General features: G+C 32.7%; 3 protein-coding genes and 1 long non-coding RNA gene across 9 annotated transcripts; 1 reads left to right on the forward strand and 3 right to left on the reverse strand.

Annotated features, from left to right (window-relative positions):
• The first annotated feature begins 450 nt into the window (after window positions 1-450).
• On the forward strand, window positions 451-11,348 carry LOC109581387 (uncharacterized). Of its 4 annotated transcripts, none has more exons than XM_019995448.1 (21): window positions 451-603; window positions 651-762; window positions 1,331-2,253; window positions 2,547-2,717; window positions 2,758-2,821; window positions 2,866-2,928; window positions 2,989-3,062; window positions 8,675-8,716; window positions 8,760-8,801; window positions 8,940-9,126; window positions 9,184-9,354; window positions 9,562-9,694; window positions 9,790-9,848; window positions 9,889-9,973; window positions 10,024-10,057; window positions 10,112-10,153; window positions 10,201-10,251; window positions 10,299-10,343; window positions 10,604-10,679; window positions 10,727-10,909; window positions 10,965-11,348. In XM_019995448.1, the coding sequence occupies exons 5-21, from the start codon at window positions 2,789-2,791 to the stop codon at window positions 11,256-11,258; spliced, it is 1,614 nt and encodes a 537-aa protein (XP_019851007.1). In that variant the 5' UTR covers window positions 451-603; window positions 651-762; window positions 1,331-2,253; window positions 2,547-2,717; window positions 2,758-2,788; the 3' UTR covers window positions 11,259-11,348. The 4 variants fall into 4 exon arrangements, with proteins under 4 accessions (XP_019851007.1, XP_019851008.1, XP_019851010.1 ...); XM_019995449.1 differs by having other exon boundaries at window positions 651-757; XM_019995451.1 differs by lacking the exons at window positions 451-603; window positions 651-762; window positions 1,331-2,253; ... (2 more) ...; window positions 2,866-2,928; window positions 2,989-3,062 and adding exons at window positions 6,505-7,226; window positions 7,282-7,388; window positions 7,432-7,461.
• LOC105312447 (heat shock 70 kDa protein 12A-like) lies at window positions 3,495-5,666 on the reverse strand. The gene is made up of 3 exons (XM_011405105.2): window positions 5,236-5,666; window positions 4,957-5,175; window positions 3,495-4,903 (listed from the first exon to the last, which is right to left on the reverse strand). Exons 1-3 carry the CDS (start codon window positions 5,566-5,568, stop codon window positions 3,581-3,583), a joined length of 1,875 nt encoding a protein of 624 aa, XP_011403407.1. The 5' UTR covers window positions 5,569-5,666; the 3' UTR covers window positions 3,495-3,580.
• A 599-nt stretch (window positions 11,349-11,947) lies between the features above and the next one.
• On the reverse strand, window positions 11,948-20,999 carry LOC100638896 (cullin-1). Of its 3 annotated transcripts, XM_019995454.1 has the most exons (24): window positions 20,890-20,999; window positions 20,701-20,843; window positions 20,483-20,565; window positions 19,297-19,376; window positions 19,074-19,241; window positions 16,295-16,436; window positions 16,078-16,241; window positions 15,960-16,028; window positions 15,812-15,905; window positions 15,641-15,771; window positions 15,480-15,587; window positions 15,319-15,425; window positions 15,220-15,268; window positions 15,044-15,175; window positions 14,871-14,991; window positions 13,604-13,683; window positions 13,457-13,543; window positions 13,369-13,413; window positions 13,230-13,322; window positions 13,129-13,176; window positions 13,021-13,082; window positions 12,338-12,443; window positions 12,169-12,282; window positions 11,948-12,122 (listed from the first exon to the last, which is right to left on the reverse strand). In XM_019995454.1, the coding sequence occupies exons 2-24, from the start codon at window positions 20,838-20,840 to the stop codon at window positions 12,042-12,044; spliced, it is 2,304 nt and encodes a 767-aa protein (XP_019851013.1). In that variant the 5' UTR covers window positions 20,841-20,843; window positions 20,890-20,999; the 3' UTR covers window positions 11,948-12,041. The 3 variants fall into 3 exon arrangements, with proteins under 3 accessions (XP_019851013.1, XP_019851015.1, XP_019851014.1); XM_019995456.1 differs by lacking the exon at window positions 20,483-20,565 and having other exon boundaries at window positions 20,680-20,805; window positions 20,873-20,996; XM_019995455.1 differs by lacking the exons at window positions 20,483-20,565; window positions 20,890-20,999 and having other exon boundaries at window positions 20,680-20,837.
• On the reverse strand, window positions 19,786-20,471 carry LOC109581389 (uncharacterized). The gene is made up of 2 exons (XR_002184610.1): window positions 19,944-20,471; window positions 19,786-19,886 (listed from the first exon to the last, which is right to left on the reverse strand). It is a non-coding gene; the product is annotated as an uncharacterized LOC109581389 (long non-coding RNA).
• Window positions 21,000-21,032: the final 33 nt, after the last annotated feature.

Here is a 21,032-nt window from a genome sequence, read left to right on the forward strand (position 1 = left end):
CTTAACTAATCTATATAAAATAAAATATATAATAATGATTGATTTGTTAATTTTAAATGATGCAACTGAGTCTTGTTGTGAGGCCCATGCAGCAATGTTAATGAATTCCTCATTATGCTGTATACATGTTTTTGATGCATCACTACAAAACACTTCAACTAAAGGTTATGGTGTAACTACAAATAAAGTATTTATGCATTTGACCCATTTTAAGCATTTTCTGTCTACTATTATCATGCATCTGTTGCTGTATTTGAGCCTCTTTACTGTTCCTAATCAGTCTGACGTCAAAAAATTCAAGTAAAATTGAGCTCTGAAGTATATTGAATAGCTAGTCCTGATGTTATGTGTGTTTGGTATAGTTATGTGCTTTTAGAATGTAATGGTTGTGGCAAAAGAACACTCTTACATTACTAAATTTTTATGTAAAAACTGACATTTTGCAGGATCTGGCTCTTTTTGGTGATTTTACTATGATGGAAACAACGTACTACTTTGGTATTCTTTATGGCATGAGTATAAAGAGAATGAAAGACAGAGGAAAATATTTTTTTTGGAATTGCTTGAACTTCCTTTTGTCAATAAGACCATTAAGAATCTAAGGTAAGTTTTATTAAACATTTTGCTGATGGCAATTCCTTTGTCTGTAGTGGTGGACAGCAGAGAAGGGTCTCACCTGCAGTTGCAATGTTACAAGAACCCCACAACTTATTCTTGATGAACCTATAGTTGGGGTGGACCCTTTTCGAAGAGCAAAGTCGAGTATTTACTTAGTACTATGCAATGATAGCTTTTTATTGTTTTACGTTATACATTGAATTATATTCATTGCTTGAAATGGCTGTGACATTGCATTTTACTTGCATTTATACCATATAGTGGAAATAAATTTTGATAGTGCGTAATATTGGTGATACTGTGTATCAGTGGTTTTTATATTGACAAATTTGCAGCTACATGCCATTATGAGCATGCTCTGAATGAAGCAAAAATGGCTGATTTATTTATCAAATACTTGCTAATTAACTGCCACAATGCATGTAAAACTCCACCAATTTTTCCAGCTAAATAGTATTGTTTAGATGCTCAGAGGTCAATGGCATTGACAAGTAGTAGAGTATTTAGAGCCGGCTGTTTTTGAAACATATACAATCAGCATCTTTCATGTTTCTGATGTAAAGCTACAGTACATTTTAATAGAATGTTGACCTTTTTTCTTTTATGAAATTATGAATACATAAAGTAAGAGTTGTGTCATGACTCTTATTAATTCTTAATGAATTGAAATTGTAGCAATCATGCTCTTTATTTTGAATTTTTTATTTAATAGAAATTGGCAGCATCATCTCCTTGAATTGGTTGAAACTTTGAGAACAACAATCATTATTACTACTCATTATATTGACGATGCAAGACAAGCTCATATTGTAAGTGCACATACTTTCCATTATGTTGCTTTTATGTGAAGTAGCCATTATGATTGTTGAATGTAATTTGTATAATAATAGTCATAGACATTTACATGTATGTCCTTGCACTTCATTGTTTAATTTAACGTACGTACATGCATATTTATTAATTGACAGGTTGGTTTAATGAGGAATGGGTGTCTGCTGGCTCAGTCTCCACCAGATGACCTTATTACCTCATGTAGATTGACAGTAATAATGATCACATGACTACTTTTTATTTAGACACTAGAAGAAGTCTTTTTAAAACTCTGTCATGATTGAGTTGCACACAAAATACCATCACCACAATTATCCATAGTTAGAGAATAGAGAGCAAGACTAAGTAGAGCAAGAAATATTTTGCTTGTTTTTATAGCAACATTCATTAACTCCATTACATGTGTATGGAAAAAAGAAAGCATTAGGAGATGGTGCTAATGAAGAGAGTTCCCTTGCAGTTGGGAGGAATGAAGCAAGTTGGGCTAGTAATATGAAGAGAAGTAAGAAAAGCCAACAAGAGACAAGAATAAAAGCTAGGGCATACTTAGCCTGGGCGGGCCCAGACTATAGCTAGGGCATACTGTACATGTAGTCATTATATTTTTCTCATATTTTAATTCAAGTCATTTTGTGGATCCATTATCTGTCTTACCTCATTTATTGGAGAAGAATTGCTAGTTTATGTTGGAAGACCTTACTCATATTTCATTTCCTCCTTCCTGCTAATCAAATTATAATATTCTGCTTGGCTGTTGATAACAATTTCTCTGGAGTCAATGACCCAACAGTGATAATGCATTCAGTGAGTCACATTACATAATTGTAAAGATATGGTACTGATCATTTTACAAAACAACTCGACAAAATGTACTTACATGTAAACTGCCTTTACTATTTCTTACAAATTTTCTGTCAATATTGAAAATTTTTGCACTAAATCTTGCTGATACAAATAATTTTGGCTCTCTTTATTTTAAAACTTGATCACAAGTCATTAAACATATAGTCAGAATTACTTATAAGACACGATTCATGCAATTTAATAATTCACAAAAATATCTGTTTAAAATTAACCATTTTTCTCTCTGGGTTTAGTATGATGATAAATTTATTGCTGTGGATGCAGCAGAGAAAGAATGGCTATTGTAATACCTGAGAACTTCACTTAAAACATGGTTAAAAGACTAATGTTAATGTCTGTGCAGCAGAGCATACCTGATGATGTAATAAATGGATCCACTGTTAAAATGTTTGAATATCTGACTGGTACATTACATAATGATGATTGTTTATTGAATCTCAATAGAAATTTAATTATAGATCTCCAGATAACTTGCATGCTGCACAATATCACTGCAGTTGCTGCTGAGGTAAAGTTATTATAGTGATATTTTTATTTAATTAACTGTTACAGCTTCTTCTGAAGGCATTTATTGATAACTGCAATTTTTTAGCAAAGATTTCTATAATCCCAAAAGTAAAAAAGTTATTCTTAAAATGTTTTTTGAATTATAAATTTACATATATGTACATGTAGAATCATAATCCACCTGTTTATGGTAGCCGTCATCTCTCATACTTTGATTATGTTGCACCTCGAATGATTGTCATGTGAGTGACTCCACAAAACAAGGCAAATTAACACAATACAGTTTTTGACCAAACTAGTAGAGAAAAGAAAACAGAAAAATAACAATAGCCATGTATTTAAATCATGAAAGAACTGTTGCTCCTTGTCCTGTATTTAGCTACCTCCTACTTATAGCTATTTGAAAATAAAAGTAATATAAGAATTATAGGCAGAGTTAGGTTAGATCGAGTGTAGGCTACCAGCACACTTTGATCGAGATTTAAAGGCAGTTTTTACAATTATTATGTGAGTTTATTTTTTGCCTAATTCATTTCATTCAAAATGTCAGAAAATACAAATGTAATTCTAGATCTATAGCTATGTATATTTTGTAACTCTATAATTAAAATGATTTAATGAAGTTGTCTACTTATGTTTAAAAGTTTAACACAAAATAAGTAACAAGAAAATTACTATTTTACTGTTAATATTGTTGTCTTTTATAAGCTTTGTAATAGATTTATCAAAATATATTATTTTAATTAATAATGCTTTTGTGTTATTGAGCAGAAAGGAAGTCACAAACAGTTTTAACTTCTGTTCCAGTAACTTGATATTTTGCCTTAGCTTGTATCTCTGTACCGCTAAAATCCATTGTGATGTCAGCTATTCGCTCATTTTTTGGCAAATTATCAGGGTTAGGAACATCAAGAACTAGTTGGCCAATTCTAGTAACTGTGCTTTCCCCTTTTTTATCAACTGTATACTGGGTACCAATATTTGGTGTTGAATAGATACCAATGAACATTTGTGTAGATGTATCTTTTGCTGGAATCATATCAATACTTAAAACTTCCTCTGCTTTAGCCATTTTACCTTTCTCCATAAAGACACAAAATACCTTGCCACATCGATATCTATCATCCTCATCATCGAAGTATTTGTAGTGCTCATCATGTTTCTCTGTGTCGAAAGGGATAGTCACAGGAATTCCATAAGTAGCATCAGATTTCCTTGCTTTAATCTTTTCTGGATTTTTTCGCCACATTGCAGCTCCTGTAGCAACTGCAAGATGAGGATCGACTGGTACAATAACACTGCAGCTACCTTTCAAATTTTTTATAGCAGCAGTGACCTTTTCATGAATATACTTACAGCCACCGAATCCACCAACGAGATAAAATGTATTGATTCTGCTTCCACCTTCTTTGATTGCTTTTATTGTGCAGTCTATGATACCTCTCAATGTTGGACCAAACAACTGGGATTCGGCTAAACTTTCATCTATGTACAATCTATCATCTTCATATTCAATGCCTTTCATTTTATTTACTTCTTGTTTTATTGCTTTATCGTAGCAGCTGGCAAACTTGGCATTGAACTCAATAGCCATTTCTTTATTTTTGCACTGCCCAAATGAGATTTTTTGTGTTTCAAATTCATCGTACAATATGCCATTGACTATTGCCATTTGCTTAGAATGCTCTCCTGAAGCTATAAACTTTTTATAATCAGGATCACACACAAGCTTTTGAAGCAACTGAGAGAAAGCTTCATTGACTTGTGTACCACCCCATGCATTGCCGGTTGGGATATTATCTACTTGGATAGAGCCAGACTTCTCAATATGAGCAGTAATATCAACGGTACCTCCTCCTATATCTATCACCATGTATTCTGTAGGACGACTGATAGCTGCTTTTGATGGATCACCCTCTATTTGTGCTCCTATTGCTTCTTGACTGTAAAGAGCTGCTGATTCTGGTTCTAGTGCTAATGATAGCTTATCAGGATTAACTTCATTTGGAGGTGGAAGAGATTCAAGAGAACTAGATGTAGGAGTTAAATAATCAATGCCTCCAGACTCTGTCAACAAACCAGCCTATTTATATAGATTTAATTAGTATAACTAAAGTATCTTATAAAATAGCTTACCAAATAAGCAGCCTCTCGCATCATTCTTTTTCCACGTACATCCCATATAGCAGGTACAGTGATGACCCAATCAAAATCTGTTGTCTTCAATGGCCTGACAGTACGGGAGAGGTGATCTATCAATAGATCCCTCAAATACTGAAGTATGAATGCTATGACTTCAATTAGATAATACTTTTTACCAGAAAATGACTCAACTAATGTCTGCCTATCAACTGCCTAATTAATCAAAAGACATATGTATTATTTGGATTTCAGCTTATAAACTAGACTGTTTACCTTTTCCCTTCTCATCAGCATTTTTATTCTCTCAAAATAAATGTAATTTGCATATGCGCTAGGCCTCAGTGATACAAACTTCTTCTTTGCATTTGCTCCAAATGATTCAACCTTCGTTTTACATCCTTCATTCTTTAGCAGGACAACATTAAGTACCCTAGTAGACTTTGCTTCTGTATCCAGAGGAAAAGTTGCTACTTGTTTATCTCCTTTGGTAGTGTAAGCCAGTGAAACTGATGTAGTACCAAAATCAATGGCAGCAATATTGCCATCAGTAACACGATATCCAGAATCAGTGCGAGAGAGCTTTCTTGCTGTGCTCAAATAGCTCATAATGACAGCCTGCAATTTGTATTGACACACCAGCTACAGATGTTAGCTTCTTCGGGCCTTGATTTTATTAGTAAAATAATCAGATAGCTAACTTATTGTCTCACAATACTATTGTAACTTGCCAGTGAACTTAATTCCAAGAATATCAGCCTTTTGTGGCTATAACCAGCTGTCAGTAGACTATAGCCACAAAGCCCACAAGATGGTAATTCTTGGAATTACAGTAGGACAAGTGATAGATATCGCAGTTACTTTAGCTGGAGTATTCATTTCCAGGAATAACTAGTTCAAGTTTGCTTAACAAAACTCACTGACCTTTTTAAAAAAAATGAACCAACAGCTGCATCATAGCAGTTCTACACTGCAATACCACATAAATTGAAAACATAGCCTTGGCCCTTGTATACATGATAGATACAACAATTAAAGCTAGACTGTTATTTTATAAAACAGTGCAAATGGTGGCACCTTTATAACGTTGAAATGCTCAGGGCATGTTGTAATTTAAATCTGGTCAAGTTAACAATGATAAATAACAGAGCAAATATTGGCATTTATACATGTAATGAGCAACCGTGTTTAATATGCAAATTTGGAAGAAGGAGCATCGTTTGACAGAATGGGAAATAAAATACTAATGGGTAGATAGAATGAACTCTAGCTGAATGGCTGATCATCATGCATAATGCACTGATTGTTACAAGAGTACATAATATTATGTACTCTTGTTGTTAGAATAAAGATAATAGACTGATTGTAATACTAGATGTAGCAATGGCACCAGTATTAAGCAATTTTACACAAGCAGTCTCACACAAGTATTTTCAATACTGAGATAGAGCTGAATAAATCTATTATGATTATTTCAAATCATTTTAATGATGATTATTTTTATTAACAATAGTAATCGGATTCTAATAGTAAAAGTAGTTTATGATGAGATGAATATTGACCAAATTTTGATAGCTTTTAACACAATTTTAGTGAATTTGAGAGACGAGGAAGACAATAGTGATTAGGGACGATGAATTATTGTGAAAAGTTATGCTTTGGACAAGATATTAGAGAAAGATTAAGATGATCAAATCATCTGAGTGCCCTTCTTATTGATGATGTAGATGTCAAGTAAAATGTTGTGGAATATTGCATAAACAGACAAGAGTTTGTGGTTGAATCATTAATGATGTCAGTCATGATTTGGCCTAATGCATTCTGAATGAGCTAACGTGACAGTGAGCCAGAGCAACAGGTATAATTCAGCAATGATACCTGTCAGACTGTACCGATACTTAGACTCGATTCATTGACTTTGAGGCTGAGCAGACTAGTTTGTGTACACAACCAATTGTTATCGCCTTGGATCAGGACCGATATTAGTCTGAATCATACTGATATCAGTCCTGAGTCATGGTTTTCGTGTAATCAATCATGGTACAAGAGCAAAAATCAGCATAGGATATCAAACATGATCCATTATTTGGGGCAAAAGTGCTGATTCAGGCATGATAACTTTTGGTTGTGTAGCTCCACCCGCGCCCAACGGCGCCATGCGGCGTGGAATGATACGCATTCCGAGAATTGTTTACTTACGGATACTATCTAGATCTATGGTTTACTGCAACAACGTTTCCAAGAAGCTAAACTGAGCTATCATTACGGTATTACCAGAAATAAATATAGAGCTTATGCAGTGAATGATGCTTTCTTTCGAAGGATTGACGTGCACCGTGCCAATACTGAATGGCGGAACGGGGGCCACCTTCACTTCAGTGTATACTGGAAGATACTCAGAAATATATGGGATGGATCCCAGAAGAAGTGTAAGTAGATTGAAATCTTATTAACATTGTTAAAAATATTCAGGCAATCATTGGGAAAGGTTGAAATTGAAAGGTATATGATTAATTAAGAAAATCTATAGCTCCAACAACGTTTTCTCATTTTGTAAATCTATCTACTCTCTGCTCTTATTCTCATCCTCCTTCCTGTCAGTAATTTGATTTTTGTTATATTTTTCCTCCTTTGTGTGTGTGTGTGTGTTTGTGCTGTGTTTTGGGAAATGAGACTAGACTCTAGTTCAGCCCTGGCTCTCTTTCAATAACTTAGATGCTTATAATACTATCACAATGTGATTCATAAAATGCTTCATTTTTAACAAGTGATGAGCTTAGCCCTGGCCCAAATAATTCAAAAAGGTGCTGCAACTGAAATGCAATATGGTGAAATGACAGTCTTTTTAAATCTATTGTGTCTTTCAATGTTTCTGTATTTCTGTAAAACATTAAGTTATTCTTATTCTCATAATAATAAGAAGAATTTTTAAAAACTGGTGTAGTCTAACATTTGAACAAAAACAAAACAGAAGAAAGCCAAAACCGACTAAATGAAAACCAGAGTTTAGTCTTTCTTGATCTATTAATTATTCACTGACTTTAACTTTATATTTACATTAATTCAGTCTATAAATATCTGTCCTTTGTTCTTTATCTGTTTTTTCTATAATAATAATTTAACAATAGTAATATTTAATAATGATAATAATAATTTTTTGTCAGGCCCTTTGTTATTTTTTGTTTGTTTATATAATAATTATTATTTTATTTTATTTTCTAACATAATTATATTAACAATAATTTTGTGCACAATAATAATTATTGTTCTTGTAATAGTATAGCGCTTTATTTTGGCCGCTCTGCTATAAAATTCTAATTGGTAGTTTTTAATTTGGCGATTTTTATGTACATGTGTAATACTGAGCATGCGCATTAATGATTGGCGGTTTTAATATTGGCAATTCTGCTTGAAAACCGCCAATCGCCAAAATAAAACTCCACCAAATTAAAGTGCTATACGGTATTAGTAATAATAATTAATAATGATACTAATGTTATTAATAATAAAATAGTTTTGTATTAAAGGTACCTGATCCATACAATGAGGGGTCAATATTGAAAATGGTTTGGAATCAATCCTACCATCATGCGAATTTTACTAACTTGTACTTACATGTATGTTTACCTTACAATGTCCTTTTCTTTTCAGTAATAATGATAATAATAATTATTATTAACAAAAATACATATGCAATTTAATCCAACCATTTTAGAGAAATTTTGGAACTAAAGTATTCATTACAAGAAGAAGAAAGGTATTAAAAATTCTATCTTTATTTTTCATCTAACTTATAATAGGAAACATTCTGAGCTACAAAATGAAATTGAAGAACTGGATATGTTAGTTATGTGAACTAGCAGGATAGTGATAACCTAACAAACTTAGCCATTTTTGAGCTAATATACTTAGACCTGCAAGTTTGCATTGCCCTATAGACATTGCTTGTTTCATTTTATTTGACTGCATTTCTAAAATAGGAAAAGCAGCTCTTCTCGTGATGCTCATAAGATGTATGGTGATATTAGGCCTGGAGATACTACACATCAAGAGGTTATGGTGGCATATAAAAATTTTTATAGCAATGCTCCGCGTAATTTGCTTAAAGTATTACCAGAAGAAGCAGATAAATTCAAAGTTTGGGAAGTAATCTCTGACATTGTGCAGGTATATTAAATACACTAAATTAGAGTTTCTCTGTTGCATCTATTTAATTTAAATTAGGAAAGTTTTAAAGAAAATAAAGAAAACATCATTCAAAAAATCAAGGACAAGTTACATAAAGTATTGCTAGAAGATAATACTAAAACACTAAATGAAGAAACAACAGATCTTATTCGGGCATTTAGCATGTTTATATATAGTGAAAGTGTGCGGATAGAATCTGTGAAACAGGTAGATCTACATGTATACAGTAGAGCCTCTATTCCTCATTAAGAATGGATCTATTATAATAATAAACCTTTGTAATGTCCCAATTGGTACAAAATTATACCAAAATTATACCTAAATGAGAACACCTCTATATTCAAAACAAGTAGCATATAGTCCCATGCATGGTGTTCAAAGTGAAGTACTCTTAATTATACTTTTTGTTACTAGTTTTTAATGACAGAAGAGCGCTGTGATCATCATGCTATTGAGAGGACAACAAAAATCATTAACAAAAAGTTAAATCCAAAGCAATTCAGTAGGTCTTTTGAAGAAGACTGTATATTAGAATCAAGAATTACTGGTATGAATATAACCTACACATACAGTTGTAACTAGATCTAGTGGTAATTCTAAAGAATTACGTTATACAAAACATTTTTCTTATTATTATTTTAGTTCATGGGTCAAGTGAACATCAAGGGCCATTTGACTCACAGTACCGTCAAAGAGATGGGGTAAGTGTCCACAAAGTATCATAATTTATTACCAAAAAAGAAAGAAAAACGTAAACCTTTTTGGCGTTCTAAGAGCAATTCTGAAATAGAGACACATGTTTCAGCAGGAAGGAACAACACAAAATGTAAATGCTCAATCAAAAACCTGAATACTAAAGTATATCATTTATTATAGATCAAAGAAACAAAAAAATACCTGAACCAAAAATGTAAGGCCTGTTACATTTTAGTATTTATAATTAGATATTATGTAATGTGCATAGTGAGACTGAAAAAGTTTACCACAAACTTAAAGAAAAAATGACGTAAGCAAACCGATGTACCTACATTAATTGACAGGCACACATGACAGGAAAGCTATTGAAATATTAGAATTATTAGAAGAAATGGAGGCACTTAAAAGGTGATAGCAGTAAAATTAATGAATTCATCGTTAAGAATCATTTTTAGAAAATCAAAAAGAATAGAAGAAGAAATAAAAACCTTGAAAAAAAGGTACCTTAGAGTGACTTTTAATTGCGGGTACTAAATTTTTGCTATTTTAGCACAAGGTAGATTTTGCTGGAATTAAAAATTGTGATTAAGTAATTACTACTAATAGTTATATGGCATCATGATGTCATTATTAATAATTGCACGTATTAATAATTGCGATTTTTAACCCAAACGCAAAATTTGCAATTAATAGTATCCGCATTTAAAAGTAACCTTAAGGTATTACATATTTAATTTTAAAAAATAATATCAATTTATAGAGTTGATGATGCGGCTTCATCAATGCCAATTTACACATTGGAAAGCAGCAAGCACAAAGATGCATCTGATCTTGAAGTACTTTTTTGCATCATTATCATAGATTATTATTCTATTATGCATAGTATAAAATGATTCTGAAGCTGATAGAGGCATTCATCCATGATCTTGAGAATATTTTGATCTGTACTACTGAGGAGTACATTGATGGGGGATCTGACACAAGAGAGAAGTATAAAATATATGGTTTAGTGCTGAGTGCCTGTGGTCTAAAGAAATCAAAACCTCCTGAAAGTTTACAGCAGAAAGTAAAACTCATGCAATACAAATCACTTTATTAGAATATTATATTTATATACATAGGTTTTAAGCACTGTCAAAGAAAAACATCAAATTGATGATAAAATATATGAGAGATATGTTCAAGAAGCAGTTGTTATAACTCGTGACATGCTGACACTGTTGCCTCCACTTATAATATCAGTACATCCAAAACGCTATAATGAAAAGATACATGATATTAAAAGACCTGCTTGGGATGAATCTGGAGAAGAAGATGAAACACGAGAGCTTACCTATTATCGCCCCATTTTAGTATTTGGCAATGAGTTACATGTGGCAGTAAAAGGAACAGTGGGAAATAAAAAACATACCTAATCTTACTAAACTAGTTAATTTTATTGATTGCATGCATACATTAAGCCTGTTTTGTGAACTATAATAAAAAGTATGCATAGAATAATTACATGTAAATCTATTTCTTAATAATAATATTATTGACTGATGAAAGTGATGGTATGATTCTAATCATGGCCCTGAAATAATTGTCCATTTGAAAGCTGTATGCAAGCTTTTTATTTTAATACTGCACTTTTAGAACTTGAGCTACAAACTATAATTTAAGCAGAAATTCAAATTGCAAATTAAAATCAGATCTGTATTTCTAACAAACATGAGCAAGACAACACTAATAACAACATGCATAAATTCAAACTGTTTTGGAAATTAATGAAACTGTTTCAAATGTAGACCTCGATTAAATACAAGAGTTGCAAAACCTTTCTTCTGGATCGTGTGAAATGATCTAGAATACTGGTATGTATTTAGCACTATTTTTTAAAGTCATTGTTGTGAACATCATCAATCCCATTCAGAGTTAACCTACTTTTTTGATGAATTAGTAGCAAAGAACCACACTCAATCCTACTGAAAATTTTTTATAATTATCATCATCTTCAGTCAAGTTGAATGAACTCATAATCAGTTCTGATCTGAATAACATCAGTAGTATATACAATTTTTGATTAAATAACACAAAAGACCCTATTCACCAGGAGTCCATAATGTGGGGTACTACAAAGACTTCAGTTTCTTTTAAGAACATCATTACTAATTTTTACTTTGTCAAAATAGTATAATAACACATTATAATTATAATTATTATGCCAGATATCTATAAGTGTCCTTTTGACCATCAACTCTTTCTAAATATTCTTTCTCTATCAAAATATCCACACATTTCTGTAAAGGAAATGATCATTGAGATAAAATGAAGTAATAGCATTACTTTAATTACTGGAACTTTAGGTTTAAAACGAGATGACAACTGGTGTAACACTTCAGCTAACAATTGCTGGTGTTTTAATTCTTTTCTTGTTTTCATAATTCTAACTATAGCAGCCTGTTTTAAAATTATGTACACTATGACAACAAAAATAACAATAATACTACTGTACCTGTATCAACAATTTCCTGTCTTCTTCCACATTCTTATGTGTAATTTCATGTTCCTGTTTTTGCTCAGATTTCACTGGCACATTTATATTAACTCTAAGCTTCTTACTAAAATTAAAACAAAATGCATGTACATTAACATAAAAGAAGGGTGAAAACTTAATTCTAAAGAATGCATTACAGTAAGCAAAACATAGCTCTTGCTTGTCTGTACAAGTTTATGGTAAAAGGAAGTACCATATATCGGGTATATTTCAATGCATGAAAAGTGGAGGAAATATTAAGTTCAATGATGGAATAATTCGGAAGCCTTTTATATTCCGAAAATATTTTACTTGCTATTATTTCCATCAACCACCTGGCCTGGTAAGTCAATCGAAGCATTTGTTGACTTCTCCACTTCTGAATCAACCTTAGTAACACTTCTAACTTGCAAAGAAGGCTCTTTATGGCCTTTGAGTAAGAAGCCATGAAGCCATGAAGCCACGTGTTCATATTAATTGCACGATACCACAATTCTTCTATTCCTTTTATCCGCATATTTTAAAATTTCATAATATTTATTTTCGCAATGGATTGCTTTTTCCGAAATTATTAATGCATTGAAATATACCCGATACACGGTAATTAAAGCACAGGTAAGTGTACTTAAAAATTTATTTGTGTGGACGCCTGCTTATCTTACTTTTTATATCCTAAAAATAAATTGATGACTGATTCGGTAGTTATATTTTGATCATCACAAGACTAAAAACATAAGTACACTACAAAGAACAACGAAATTCATACTTACCAATAGTTTTGCTTTCAAAAGCATTGCCACTACTTGTACTAGAGTGTCCTGAACAGAAATAATAATAATTAACTCTACTGCCAGTGGATTAACCATCTTACTTCTTTTAATTGAGTAGATTCTAGTAAATGGCCAAAAGTATGCGATTCAGATGTGTTATACTGCAATAGCACAGCCATTTGATATGTTGACGTCTATTGATACAACAAAATAATGAAGAAACTATGCACTGAACTGTACCTGCAAAGTATAACGACTCTTAAAACATGAGGTTACCAGTTCACCCTATAATTATAAAGCAAAATTAAAAAAAATTATAATTATTAACCCTTGATAATTGATAGAGCCAAGAAAGCTTTCTTCCATTATGTTGAGAAGTATAAAATGTTATGAATCGAGAATAACTTCTTTGAAGCTGTAATAATAAAATGAAATAACAATTAAAACTACACTGTGTATTTCACAGGAACCATACTTCGAGAGGTAATGAGAAAGATGGTCCTTGAGTAAAAGGCCAAGCTCCACTACTTAATACCATAATTGAAAAATCAACAGCTAAAGGAAAAAAATCAAAATGAAACTATACTGTATAGCCGGTAATTCTTGTGGGTCCTATATTTTGCGAAATCTACTAAAATGCCAATTCGCAGATTTTAATTTCGCGAATTCTACCATGTGGGTGCTGTAATAAATTGATATTCGCGGATATTATTTTTGCAAATCCAGAAAAAAATCCACAAAATTTGCAACCCATGAAAATGACCAGCTATATGTTAATTAGTGTTGTTGTAGTTCCTTGGAACTAGAACTAAATCAATTCTAGTACTGCCTTTTTTCATAGTTCTAGTTCCAAGAACTAGAACTAGTACTATTTTTACAACCAATGTAAGAACCAGAACTAAACTAGAACTAGCTTATACAAGACTTGTAGTACTAGAACTAAACTGGAACTAAACTTTGCCAAAGTCTCAGTACTAGAGCTAAACTGGAACTAAAAGTACATTCTCTTGTGGTACTAGAACTAGTTTGGAACTAGAGTTGTAGAACAATATTACTTAACAAAGAAGGTACTAATTTGTCATTGAAATATTTTAGTACATAACAAAGACTGAATAACAAACAATGTATGAATGTGTTACTTAGACATAGATTATAATGTATAAGTATATCAATAGACTTTTGCATACTTGTTCAGTTCAAAGCTAAGCAGTTAAAGCATGACAGCAGAAGCAAAAAGAAGCAGTATTTAGAAATTATTTCCAATTAGAACTAAGCTTCTTAAACTCTATTGTCAGAACAAGTACAAGAACTATAACTTAGCTCTAGAACTAGAACAATAGCTAAAATTTATTGAAATATAGTTCTAGAACTAGTACTAGAACTAACTTTATCAAACTATAGTTCTAGAACTAAACTTTATCAAACTCTAGTTCCAAAACTAGTACTAGAACTAAACTTTATCAAACTCTAGTTCCGGAACTAGTACTAGAACTAAATTTTATCAAACTCTAGTTCTAGAACTAGTACTAGAACTATATAAAATTATGGTACTACAACAACACTAATGTTAATATTGCTTATGCTTTGTTTAAGCTCTTCCCAGTGTAAAAGTAATGAGATGGTTTACTTTTGATGAATATAACATAAAAAGCAAGAATCAAAATTTGATCACTTAAGGAGTAACATTTCTATTGCTTATTAATATAATTATTGAAACTTAAATTTCATAACTACATACTCACAGTCTAATGCGCTGTCACCAGCAGAAAGGTGCTGTCTGAATTTATCATTTAAGTCTTTACTCAAGCTCATATCTTGAAACATTCTTTGAAGCTTTGATGTATACTCAAAACCACAAGCTTGCTATTTGAGTCAATAAAAGCAATGATGTAATTACAAAATCGATTAAAATTACTTTCAATTTAGAAATCATGCTGGCTTCAGCATCATCAGATGCAGAGATTTGCTGAACTAATCTTTTGGCTAACATTTTCGAATAAAACTTCTGAAAAACATCCTTATCTTCAACATATCTGAAAAGGATCATCTAAAAAAGGTTAATTGACCAAAAACGAAAATCATCTTGATTACCACATTTTGTAAGGCTTCATCTAATTCAGCTTCATCTGGATTCTTAGCACTAATAATAATAATAATCAGTACTACTAATAATTTATTAGACAATTGAACCTTTTCTTCAAAAGAGCATCACAGTGCCGAGCTAAAAGTTCAGGAGACTTCGATGAGCTATTACAGGCAGTTGTAACAGCATTGACATTGACAAATCGGCCACAAGCCTACAAAATAACAAATGGTATAATAATTATAAAATCAAGAAAAGATGAGCAAACTTTGTCAAGAGCAGTCATAAAACCACTGTCACCAGCAAAAGATTCTTTAACTAAATTACTATACTTTGTATGCGTGTTTAGTAATGCAGACACGTATACTTTAGGATCCTATTACAAAATGAAAGATAATTCATAAACACTAAAATAATAAAGATCAGTACATTTTGAGCTGTATCACGACATTTCTCAATAGATGCCATGCCTTGTGAATAAACATGTAACTCAAATAATTCCTTTAGTTGAGCCAGACCATTAGAGACACGTGACACAAGCATATACATGCGTGCAAGATCTGACAAAAGATAATCAATGAATCAATAATATAAAAATACCTTCATTCTTTTCTTGAGACAGTAGAGAATTGAAAACAGAATGAAACATCTCTAAGTACTTCTCTATTAGCACATGCTCACACTTGCTTGCTAGCTACAGTACAGCATAATGCAGTAAGTTATTAAAAATCTCTTTGATTTAAAATACCTCATCTTGAGTGCTTTCATGTAGGAAGGTGTGGACGCGCTTTTGTTCTTCTAATAACCTTGTTTCAACCTAATATACAATTAATAATCAAAAAATACTATGGGTGTATAATATTGACCTTTTTTAGATACTCTGTGACTGGATTATTTTCCAAAAAATGAGCACTTTCCGATATGTAATAACGCTCAGTGTGGGTAAGGAATTCTGCTTCAAAATATTCCTTGTAAACATCTAACTGCTGACCTTTGGACTGAGTGGAATCAGGTCTAATGCCCAGCTCAACTATACAATACAAATTCATATAAAGTAATACATAAAATAACACAAAAACTAACCATAACAGTCCACAACACCAGATATTAGTCTAGTATTGATAGTTTCTCCATTTCTTTCTCTTTCAATAAGTTCTAATACAGCATTAGTAACAGCTTTAGAAAGAGACTGGAAAATACATTTCTTCCAAGATAGCAGTGAGAGCTAAGTGAGGAAGGCAAGCAGTAACATAATAATGAAGCAAGTACATGTACTGAATACAAAAAAGACACAAAAGATAAAAATATACTGCAACTACTTCAAAGACCTTTAAAAACCAAGCACTAATTTGTTTGTTAATAAATGGATAAAAAATATTTTGGCATTTCATACTACACTTAAATATTCAGCTGATTTTAGAGTTCACAAAAGTTTTTTCATTGTGCTACTCCCATTAGCAATACAGACCTACCATAAGTTGGGTTATATTCGCGACTGCAAATATACACAACAATAATGAGACACCGGTGGTGCATTGGCCTCGCCAAAACAAAGAAAAACAATGTTAATTTTGTTTTCATACATGATTTCAAAACTATATTTTGTCCTGCATATTACCACTGTATTAAAAGTTTGCTTAGATAGTATAGTTTTGATTGCATTCTTCATAGTCTAATTAAATGTGGGGGTGTTTGGGTGTGGCTGCAAACTGACAGCATGGCAGTTGTTACACTGTTACAGTACAAAGAAAGTGTCAAATCTTGATTGCTAGAGTTGTCACAGTCCATTCAAAGTGTCAAATCTTGATTGCTAGAGTAAAATGGTGTCTCTTAGAGTAACTGCTGGAAGAAGCTTAAGTTTCTTGGACTTCTACTCAGTGCACACACGCATTTAGTAGGCCCTATTTGTTCCATACAAACTCTTGTCAAGCGTCTGAAGTTAAGTACTCTTCCTAAGGACAAGCGCTTCGTGTAAAGTCAAGAGGTGAGTAATTTTTAGGCATTCCTTTCTTCAAGACAAAAAAATTTATAGAAAAACGCTACATATTTTTTAAAGAAAAGGATTTTGTGTCTCTCTAGTGATACTAGATAGCCCTGTTACTGGAAGCATGACGAAATGATAGGAGAACCTACCTACATTTGACAAGATTGTTAGCTTTTGGTCCCTTGCACTGCTGTCAATACTTAATAAAGCTAAAGAAAGTAACTTTTTCTAGAGCGTGGAGAAGTTATCTGAGTGTAGGGGATCCCCTTCTAAAACCACAATACCTCAAAGTGAGAAATTGCTTAAGTTTGCTTCTGGACAGAATGAATGAGTGCACTATAGCACATGCCCTCACAACAATCAGTGAAGTGTAAGACAACAAAAGTGAAACAGTAATGTTTTTTTCAAGAAAAATTGGAAAGAGTGTTGCTGACTTGCTGCAGCAATTAAAGGTGTGGCTCAGCTCAATCAAAATATGCACTGCCCAGTTTAGTAAAATGGTGCCATGTGGCTAACCATGTGGCTAACAAGGAAGGTTAACACTGAAAGCAGAAGTGCAAACTTATTCAAAATACAAATTGTTCAGTGACTGCTTTTAACAGATCTTTCATGCTTGCTATAACCAATTGCTGCTGACATTTTATAAGTGATCAGATGACTAGCTAATGAAATGCTTGGACAAAATTTTCACTTTTTTGTATTTGTATGGACATGTATACAATTGCTTTGCTTGCTCATAAATAATACAGTATGGCTTGCTTAGGCTCGCCCCTTTAATGTTTTACATTCGTCTAGTACTTCCAAATTGTAGCTTTAATTTCATTATTTTTGCCAATGGCTGCATTATAGACTGAGGTTACTCAATACAGTGGGGCTTCCAAACAACAAAACTTTTTTGGCACACCAAAGTTTTCATTGCATCAAAGCTTTCATTGAGTTTAATTAATAAGAAATGAAGTTGGTACATCAATGAAGTTGGTACATCTACATTAATCAATACATAAGAGATTTTCCATAAAAAGAGAAGCTGTATTGCAACCACCTATCATCTAATCAGACCATTTCAATTTGCCCAAGGGTAACCTCATTAGACTGGATCAGGAGCCCATGATATAAAAGAAGGGAGTTGGAGTGTGAAACACCCATGCTTTAATTAGTTTTTTTTTGCCTGCTAACTCTGTCTAGCGGATATACTATTTTTAGAATAGTTATTATGAAATAATTAATTGTAAACCACACCCACCGCACGGTTTTTAAATTTTTTCATAATGGAAGATACTACAGGCACTCCTGGCTGACTTGGCAGCACAGATAACTCCTTTACTCCAAGGAGGTCACCACTGAAGGATTCTTGCTAGACTGTAGTTGATGCATCACTAACTGTATTTTTCAATGCTAGTTATTATCTTGTGCCTTTTTAAAAACTTCTTGCCTTTCCTTTGAGTTGCCTGTTTATTTAGAGGACTATATTTCCTATTGCTCTTCTGTCCTGTCTTTGTTGCTGTTACTTTCTTGGAGCAATCATGAAAAAACTGTGCGGTGGGTGTGGTTTACAATTAATTATTTCATAATAACTATTCTAAAAATAGTATATCCGCTAGACAGAGTTAGCAGGCAAAAAAACTAATTAAAGCGTGAGCGTTTCAAGCTCCAACTCCCTTCTTTTATATCATGGGCTCCTGACTGGATTTATAAGACATTTAAGCAACAAGAAAGCCTACATGTATTAGCTGGCAGCAAAGCTTCAACCAATAGGTTTCAAGAACACAAATGTTGTTGAAATATTAGCCTTAAAATTTGCCAATACACGACATAAAATTTACTGAATATACACATTGTACATGTACATGTATATAACCTGCACAGTACATGACTTACAGAGTAGATTTCGTGGACATCTTTCTTTCCTTCGTCATGTTCTCTTTTGACCCAATGTCTGTTCAAATAATGACATATCCCATTAAGAACTCTGCTGGAAAATTGGTATCCTTCCCAAGCCTCAGTATAAAATATCAAAACTTGCTCACCACTAAGGCCTTCTCCAGCCTAATAATCAAAGTGCAATACAAAAATAATAATTGAAGGCAACAGAGAAACATACCGGCTTAATTGTCTCTAAATGATTAGTTAAAAAATCTTTTAATTTTGAATACAGCTCTATCCCAACAAACTGAGCGCCACCTTTAAACAAATATTAATGTAAGATACTGTATATGGCATATATTTTGCGGAGATTAAATTTTGCAATTCTCGCATTTTGGAAATTTTCACAAAATTAAAATCTGCATAATAGCGTGCTGATTGTATAGTAGGTGTGGTAATTACATTAAAATGAGAAAATTTTTATTCACAAATAGAAAAATGCAGTCAAATCATAGATATTATGAGTAAATGAAAATGGAAGCGTTGGCAAACCTCCATTCATTTGTATTGTTGCTAAGTAAACAGACGATGGTTGGGATTTTTTGACAGATTTTGGAGCAAAAAACAGAAATTTTCTTGCTTTATTCTTGAATAACTCCAAGGGAATACAATTCATGCAAACAAAACTCACACCAATACCAACCAATGTTTATGCTTTTTATTAATATTTTTTTGTTCAGTAAATCAATGCACTTGTTAGTAGCCACGTCACTCTTTAACCAGATATACCATCTTTTCCTCCTCTGCGAAACTCATTTTGTTCTTGAGCTATAAATAAGTATAACCATTTTAAAGAGCTTGAAATCTCTCATGAAATGAGCTAACTTGCACGTTGATACTATGAAGCTTGAGTGTTTTACAAACAATAAAGTGTTTCAAAAACAGGCCACTTAGTGTACCTCTAACTGGTTGCAAAATGGCTTTTTGGAGATAAAAACTTTGCTGCAGGTAGCTCTAAAAATTCAATGTGGAATAGGCTATACACTAAAAGCAAGCGCTATCCCAAAGTAACACAAATTTCCTTCAAAATCCTGCCAGCACAACTTCACCAATGGAGATGGTAAATCAATCAAAACACTGATGGTTGTCACGTGGTAACCCAACCTGCATTTCCTGTTTCCAATCTTTCATTTACTCATTAATCTATGGTCAAATCGTGAAATTTTATACCCACAAAATATATGTAGCATACAGTAATACAGTCAACAAAAGTACAAAACCAGACCAAAAGGATTGATATAACACAAATTTTTATTTAGGATGTGTGTACCCAGCACATGTAAAATAATCATAAGTATCAACAATCTTTCTCATATGTAGAATCAAAACGGTACAGAAATACATGCAAGACCAAACTCACGTACTGGGAGTTTGAGTTTTTCGTCGCTTCACAATACTGGCACTCGAGGTAGGTTGATGAATACTAGTGCAATAATTATACACATGTCTACATGATAACATTAAGGGCTAATTGCTAAATTCATAATTGCCACACCCATGCATAATTACCACACCCAGTGCCATAAGTACCATGGTTTATTATTGTATATATATTATGTACAAGGAATATTTGAGTGGATACGTATACAACTCCATGTAGCGTTTCTTCTGCATACTCTGCCAGCTGTACACATGAAAAATCCCTTTCTCAAGATCGTCCCAAATGTCACTTAAATTAACAGGTTTACTAGAATGAAGATTCGGGGTTCGAGCGACAGACATTATCTAAAAGGACACATAGGCTTAATACATACCAAGAAAATTAAAATACCGAAGTCAGTCTCCTTTAGTTCTGTCAGAGGATGTGTTGTTTAGTCCGGATATTGCAGAAATCCTGACCCACGTGGAACCATTTGGAAACTGCTAACTCATAGTTACGGTACATGTATCTAATTAATCGATTTTTGATAATTA

This window comes from Amphimedon queenslandica, unplaced genomic scaffold, assembly GCF_000090795.2.
Source record: "Amphimedon queenslandica unplaced genomic scaffold, v1.1 AMPQUscaffold_13444, whole genome shotgun sequence".
Classification (NCBI taxonomy): domain Eukaryota; kingdom Metazoa; phylum Porifera; class Demospongiae; order Haplosclerida; family Niphatidae; genus Amphimedon; species Amphimedon queenslandica.

Bases quoted from the DNA above. Each gene is read 5' to 3' on its own strand.
- LOC109581387 (XM_019995448.1), top strand. From the start codon at position 2,789: ATGCTGCACAATATCACTGCAGTTGCTGCTGAG. The intron at 2,822-2,865 runs GTAAAGTTATTA...TAACTGTTACAG, and splicing joins TCACTGCAGTTGCTGCTGAG to CTTCTTCTGAAGGCATTTAT. The intron at 9,974-10,023 runs GTAAATGCTCAA...CATTTATTATAG, and splicing joins AGGAAGGAACAACACAAAAT to ATCAAAGAAACAAAAAAATA.
- LOC105312447 (XM_011405105.2), bottom strand. From the start codon at position 5,568: ATGAGCTATTTGAGCACAGCAAGAAAGCTCTCTCGCACTGATTCTGGA. The intron at 5,176-5,235 runs GTAAACAGTCTA...TTGATTAATTAG, and splicing joins TGCTGATGAGAAGGGAAAAG to GCAGTTGATAGGCAGACATT. The intron at 4,904-4,956 runs GTAAGCTATTTT...CTATATAAATAG, and splicing joins TGCGAGAGGCTGCTTATTTG to GCTGGTTTGTTGACAGAGTC.
- LOC100638896 (XM_019995454.1), bottom strand. From the start codon at position 20,840: ATGTCTGTCGCTCGAACCCCGAATCTTCATTCTAGTAAACCTGTTAAT. The intron at 16,242-16,294 runs GTTAGTTTTTGT...TGTATTGTATAG, and splicing joins TGGTGTTGTGGACTGTTATG to TTGAGCTGGGCATTAGACCT. The intron at 15,426-15,479 runs GTTTGCTCATCT...GTTATTTTGTAG, and splicing joins TTATGACTGCTCTTGACAAA to GCTTGTGGCCGATTTGTCAA.